Source organism: Oncorhynchus clarkii, chromosome 20 (genome assembly GCF_045791955.1).
Source record: "Oncorhynchus clarkii lewisi isolate Uvic-CL-2024 chromosome 20, UVic_Ocla_1.0, whole genome shotgun sequence".
NCBI classification, from domain to species: Eukaryota; Metazoa; Chordata; class Actinopteri; order Salmoniformes; family Salmonidae; genus Oncorhynchus; species Oncorhynchus clarkii.
The window spans coordinates 7732068-7739464 of NC_092166.1; the positions used below are offsets into that span (position 1 = coordinate 7732068).

Below are 7397 nucleotides of genomic sequence, written 5' to 3' on the forward strand. Positions count from 1 at the left end.
TTGTTGCTGGAATGTAAACGTGTGAGCTTTTATAACTACAGGCAACAAATAATTGCACAATAAAACATCTTGGTTTGTGTGGTTAGTGCCGCAGCCAATTCCTCCTTTGGCCGCCTTTCCTTCCAGTCCTCTGCTGCCGATGACTGGAACAAACTGCAAAAATCGCTGGAGACTCATATCTCCCTCACTAGCTTTAAGCACCAGCTGTCAGTGCAGCTCACAGATCATTGCACCTGTACATAGCCCATCTGTAAATAGCCCATCCAACTACCTCATCCCCATACTGTATTTATTTATCTTGCTCCTTTGCACCCCAGTATCTCTACTTGCACATTCATCTTCTGCACATCTATCACTCCAGTGTTTAATTGGTATATTGTAATTACTTTGCCAACATGGCCTATTTATTGCCTTACCTCATTTGCATAGACCTTTTCTACTGTATTATTGACTGTATGTTTGTTTATTCCAATCTGTAACTTTGTGTTGTATGTGTCGAACTGCTATGCTTTATCTTGGCCAGGTCGCAGTTTTAAATGAGAACTTGTTCTCAACTTGCCTACCTGGTTAAATAAAGGTGAAATAAAAACAAATGTAATAAATCAAAGCCCTCGGCACTAACGTACAGTATGCACGAGAGTTGGGATTGGTTCAAATCTGACCCAGTGCACACACTCGCACCTCTCCATTTTATAATAGCTAATAAAAACCAATTAGAATTTGAATTGAATTCTCTGTTATCTGCAGCTCTCTCTCCTCCTGAAGATGGACGACAAGCTCCAACGACAGCTGAACTGTGACGTTCTGCCTAGTGAGTCAATCCAACGTTCAACAACGTTATTGTAACGTTACTTTTTGACGTCGTATTAACCAAACAGGATGTACATTAATCTCCTGGTCCTATAGACTGGGTAGATTGGTTTCGGAGACATTTAAAAAAATATATATATATTTTTTTTAAAACAGCTTGTGACGTGGCACAGTTGGGGTTCATGTTCTTGACAAGGCAATGTGTTTCTACAGTAACGGCCACTAACTCATTGAATTAGCCCCCCTCCCCTACCCTCCACTGTAGATCAACAGATAAATTACCTAGTACCAGATACCAAGTTAACAACCACATGCCAATATACAGAGGGGCTGTTACAAATGCAGATATACAGCTCCATCTATTGGGTTATTCAGTTGATCGCATGCAGTTTTTAAAGGGGAAGTTCAGGATTTTATTTGAGGTTAGATGTTTCCTCAACCTGAAAGTAGTCTATGGGCCAGGAGTGGAATCGGTGGTTTGGTTTTATCTAAACAGCCACTACAAACTTCAGTAACTGCTAGCAAATAATCTATGGCAGTAATAGGGGCCCCTTTTAACTGTAGGACTGGTTGAGGATCTTTATATGTTAAGGGTTTTGGTGGCTGTTTTGTGTTTTCCAATTTAGCTGACAGCTCCAAAGACCTGGCTAGTGAGCTGGTTCACTTCGCCTTCATCAGTGAGGTAAGAGGAGCAGAAGACACTGATTGATTAAATTAAACTCAACCCAGGCCAGCCTTAAATCTGTAGTATTTATACAGAAGTATTGTTTTTTTGTATTGAGGTTTTTTTTTCTTTCTTTTTTTCTGGTACTTACTTTGAAAAATTTGACACAATTTGATAATTACCTGATACCAAATGGTGCCTAGTGGGACTTATTTGAATGAATCCCAAAGAATCAAACCTGTTTTAAATACCTGGTCATTGTACCTTTAAAATAAAGTGCAACTAAATATCGTCCCTTAATATATAACTCCTTATTTCTGGTCTCTTGTTTATTCAGGAGGACTGTGAGAAGCTGGCGGGCTTTCTGGAAGACGCCCTGTGTAAGCATTGGGCCGGGCCGCCATTGGAGGAGTCTTCCCTGGCATAGTGATGCTGTACCGACACATGCTGCTGACCCAAGGGGGATCTGGACCCTGGGAAAACTACAACAAGAAAGAGAATTTAGGGACAGAGGGGAAGGGGGGGGGGCAATTAGTGGGGGAACTTTAAGAGTGAACATTCCAGGACTAGGAAGTGCCAGATTTTTGTTTTTGTGAGGCTTGTAAGGGAAGAGAGCCAAGTCAGCGCTTCAATCTGTGTGGCAAATGTAAGCAACAAGAAACGCTGTCTCAAAACAGAAGTGAGAAGCGATCTCCCTTTCTACTAAACAGAAGTGAGAAGCGATCTCCCTTTCTACTAAACAGAAGTGAGAAGCGATCTCCCTTTCTACTAAACAGAAGTGAGAAGCGATCTCTCTTTCTACTAAACAGAAGTGAGAAGCGATCTCTCTTTCTACTAAACAGAAGTGAGAAGCGATCTCTTTCTACTAAACAGAAGTGAGAAGCGATCTCTCTTTCTACTAAACAGAAGTGAGAAGCGATCTCTTTCTACTAAACAGAAGTGAGAAGCGATCTCTCTTTCTACTAAACAGAAGTGAGAAGCGATCTCTCTTTCTACTAAACAGAAGTGCCAACCAACTCAAGCCAGATAAGACTATGCTAGGAGAGCTACTATATTTGGCCACTTCAATGCCTCTGTCTCTCCGCACAGATGATGTCAATGGCCTTGTTTAGAATTATAGCAAGAGACGGTGGACAAAGTAAGCAATACGAGGAACATAAAGGTCTTCAACATTTACTGCTGCATTGAGGCCTTTTTGTCCATAACCTATTGGGCTCCATTTTACACACGCAGCGCAGCCTTGGCAATGACCCCATAAAGAAAACGAATCTAAAACTCTCACTCTCACATGCAAGGTGAGGGTACAGACACATTGAGATTTTGTGTCCCAAGATTCCAGGATTGAGACAATGGTTTTTCAATGGGGAGGTCATCCTCTGCTTGATGAATGATTGTCCAACGGAAGGGAAAAAAAACTGCAAAATATGTTAAGTCTTCTACATATACAAGTCATCCGAAAAAAAGTAGGGATGAGTTAAACTTATGACAAGAACGGACAATGATGTAGGTCATATACCATTTTATCCGTGTTCATGCTTCTCTGTTAGGGTTGGATATTTTCCTGGTATTTTACAAATAAATCACTTTTCTCCCGGGTAAAATCATTTATAAAGCATATAAATATGCCTATGTCTGGATTTGAATAGACCGTTGAGCGAAAATTCAAGTCTGATGCGCCATATACATTAAAGACATTTAATGAGCCCAAGCCACCAAAACAAACACATGTTTGTGCGGTTATCCAATATATATTATATAGTTTACTGCACATTACGCACGACAGAAAAACATAAAAGCCCATTGATGTAGTTAGTTTCATTTATTTACCCAACAGAGCATATAGCTAACTCCAGTAGGCTAATACTTCCTGAGTGTGAACTGTATAATATCGACTGGAATTACACACATCGATCAAACTGTGATACAGCGAGGAGAGAACATGCGATTCCGGTGCAGCACATGCGTCTTGTAAAGTTACAAGTACAGGTTAGCGAAATAGTTTTTAATTTTGAAGTATAATGGGGCCTATTTGTATAATTTTAGTCGACTGACGCATATATACCTTTTAAATAATATTTCCTCCAAATGTTATTAGCATATTATATTTGTTTTTGCTTCCTTCCTTCCTCTCTTTCAACTGTTAAATGAAATACGTTTCGTTGTCCTTTATTCTCATAATTCTAAATGACATCCTTGAACAATATAGGACTCGAATTAGATACAGAAGGCTTTCACTTCTCTTCACAAAGATAGAATGGTCATGGGTCTGAATAAATAACTGCTATAGCCGACCGACATCGCGCGGTCGCTCTTTCAAAGTAGTTATACTGGCTGCTGTATTTACCATTCAGCAAACAAGCGCTTCAGTCCCTCTTCAAATAGTCTATTGGTATAAGAAATGCTTAAAGTGTCCAAGCTATTCTAGTCTAGCTTCTCCTGCGTGGGACTCCAACAGCTAAGGAGCGTGTTTTTAAAGAGGCCAGCGGAGCACGGGTGTGTGCGTATTGCGCAAGATTATATATATATATAGATAGATAGATAGATAGAATGGAGTTAGAGCGAGAAGGACTGTGTGCTCGCACGTGCACAGATTTTAAAGCAAAGCTATTCGAGTGATGGGCTGTTTTTAAAACTGCAGCTGCAATAAAACAATTATCTTTACAATGTAAAAAATACAAGTGATCCCTAAAGCCAGATGTAAAGACATTCAGTCTTTATATTACTGTAGCATAGACTATGCTGCAGAAAATGCAGGCCTGCCATCACAATATATTTTGTGTTTACCATGATGACATGCTAGGTAGACATACATTGTGAACTGCGGTCCATACTGATGTTCCCTGAGCGTTGATTTATCATGCAAATGCCGTAGAGAAGCCAGATTTTAGACATTGGATATAATTTAAGTTCCATTCACGCCATGCTGTTCATAGAAATAATTTATAATTTTCCGGTTTCTCGCAGTTATTTATCCCGAGAAAAGGGTGTGGTTTTGGGCCGTGAATCTCAGTAACCGGGTTCCCGCCATTCAACCCTAGTCTCCGTGTGGCCATTCCCTTTATGCAAATCGTAACTTTTCGTTTCAATAATCGGTGCTTTCTCACAGACATCGCAAACATCATTGAAGCACATAACACTAAAATGTGAAGCGCGTAATTCAATCTCGATGATTATTTTTCAAACGTTACCGAGGCTACGCTGCGTATGTCACCCTGGTATGTTTCAATGTTATAAGGCTACAAACAAGATGCACAAAATTAGCATGCATGTTGTATTGCTTAGTTACTTTACACCATGTGTATGTGACAAATACAATTTGATTATGACCACTTCACCGCGTGAGTGTTATTAGTCTTTCATAGGTCACACTCTGACCATCACCGTTTCTGAGGAGACCGTGTCTGTGTTCCCGGCAGACAAAATTGACATGGAACAAGGATGGTATTTAAGGTTGTTTTTGTTAAGATCTTTTTATTTTTTTGCAAACTAAATAATGTGTTAATCAAAATATACGGTCTTTTCCATGACTTCTTTACCTTGTCATGAAAACATTTTTCTCGGTTTCTCTTGCTTTACCTGGTTGTAAAAGAGACCCGTTGGTTGTAATCTGGTTATAGGACGTCTTCTCAACCAGAAAACTAGTTAACAACCAGAAAATGTTATAGACCATGAGCAAAATGTCCACTGGGTTGATACCATAAATCAAACACTACTTCTGTGTTTGTGTCCGACCTAACACCTTTGCTCAATTGCAGGGAAAGTCTGGGTTAACGGCAGATCTTCCATACTAAATGTCAGACATTGAACCTGTGAAAATAACTCAAGTTTTAAACTGGAGACAATAGAATAACTTGCCAGCAATCCCTTACACAGTATGCTGCGTTTCTCTAAGAATGAAAACCCTATCAAGCTGAGAGGAAGACTTACCTCACAATTTGAATTCATACATTTTTCTGCCTCATTGATATGATCATCATTCCTTTCCGATCTTAATATTTTGCTCGGTCCTTAATGTCTTTCAGTGGAAAGTCATAGACCTACAAGAGCTTCTGAATTCAATTCACTGTTGAGAAAATGTACCTTTTTAAAAAAAAAATCATAACTTGCAATATGCCTTTTCCATGTTGCTGTGTGTTTTTAGTCTGTATGAACAAATGTTACATGTATCCACATTGGAATATTCCGTTTTTTTTGTGTTTTTGCATTTGTTGAAAGGTCAATCTTTTTAACTTGGTTTGATAGGCTACACTATGGAAATGTAGTTGCTAATTATTTACCTCAGATTTTTAGCTTGTTGACTGTATGGTTCATTATACATGCATGACATACTATTAATCGATTTTAGCTGCAATCAAGCCCAAGTGCCTCACTATACACTAGTGCAGCGTTTTCCCAAACTTTGTCCTCGGGACCCCAAGGGGTGCATGTTTTGGGTTTGCCCCCAACACTACACAGCTGACTCAAATAATCAAAGTTTGATGATTAGTTGAATCAGCTGTGTAATGCTAGGGGCAAAAAAAAAACTAAGCGCAACAACCCTTGGTGTCCCGAGGACCGAGGTTTAGGGAAACCCAGAACTAGTGTTACACAAACCAACTTTTTAATGCAAATTTAGTTGCCATTGAGCTCCCTTACTGGGCTGTATGGAACATGCATGAGCCTCAATTTCCATTGTGTAAGCCAGCATTCATTTAGTACACTTCATACCATGAATTTGTAAAACATTGTGGGTTCTGTTCCGCTTGAAATATTATCAGATACGGCTTATGTTGTAATATCTACTTGATTATATAACCGTCCAGTTGATCAAAACCAATGTGCTGGCATGTTGTATGATGAATGTTAAACTCATTTGATCAGTAATCTTTGTTACTCCGTTGCCCATAACTGGTCGGTACTGTGCCTCCGTAGACCTATTTTTGGGGGTCAAGCATGTCCTGTCCACACTGTATACAGGAGTGGATGTCTTGAGTTGAATTGTACTTGAGCACGCTGCAATCAAGTCACTCTAGCCCTGTTTATACCTGGTGCTAACATGCAGCCTTTTTCCTGCTCTTATCACCACATTCTGATTCTGCCCAATTTTTTTTTTTGACAAGTGCAGATTTAAAAAAAAAAATATATATAAAAAAAATGCATTGTGATCTGATAGGTGTAAACAGACAAGATCAGGACGAAGGACACATGTTAACGGCATGTGTAAACAGGTTCAAATAAGGTTCTCCTCATTTCAGCACCACCGATGGATTTATGTCTACATTCCATATTGTAGACAATTATCATTTTCTTGGTGAAATTTGGAGGGGGTGAGGCTGTATCATCGATAATTGAAAAATAACTAAAAACAAATGAAAGGCCTAACACATCCTCTTCCTTTGTCTGTTTAGCTAAATTACAGCTCTCCTTGTATTGAGTTGCTTCTGCCTTGTTCTGTTTGTACAACTCATGTAAAATATTGTACAATAAAAAGTATTGAGTATAGATGAGGCAATCATGTTGCATTTTGTTGTTTATTTTGTTGAACTAAAAATCTGGGCCCTAAGAGTTGAGCTATGGCTTCTGTTATTACACACGTGGGCCTGCCATTCCTCACACATCAAACACAACATGAAGCCTAATCCCGTTCAAAAGACCATTCCGCCCAATGCTCGGGAAGGTCTGATGGATCAACGTGTCAAATGTGGCCTTCAATTTATTTGAAATAGGAAAAGTCCCGACCCACAACCAAGGTTCTGGAGCACTCTGCCTTAGTCATTCAAAATCAGTTTATAATCTATATCAACTGTAATATTACTAAATAAATGTATTTGTTGTATTAAAGTTAAGACTCACATTGTATGTACACTTATCTGATAGCAGTCAGATTCACTTTGTAAAATGTTCCAAATGTAATCTTTTTTTAACTAGGCAAGTCAGTTAATGA

General features: G+C 39.1%; 1 protein-coding gene across 3 annotated transcripts in view; it reads left to right on the forward strand.

The window, feature by feature from the left end:
* The window catches only part of LOC139375819 (nuclear receptor-binding protein 2-like), a 60635-nt gene extending 53670 nt beyond the window's left edge, over positions 1-6965 (forward strand). For 2 of the 3 annotated variants that reach the window (XM_071117710.1, XM_071117713.1), the window contains exons 16-18: positions 748-811; positions 1437-1492; positions 1812-1969. In XM_071117710.1, the coding sequence (XP_070973811.1) occupies positions 748-811; positions 1437-1492; positions 1812-1901 (210 nt within the window). In that variant the 3' untranslated portion in view covers positions 1902-1969. Of the gene's footprint in view, positions 1-747; positions 812-1436; positions 1493-1811 lie in introns of all 3 variants that reach the window. The other variant, XM_071117711.1, reaches the window with a different exon arrangement.
* The last annotated feature ends 432 nt before the right edge of the window (positions 6966-7397 follow it).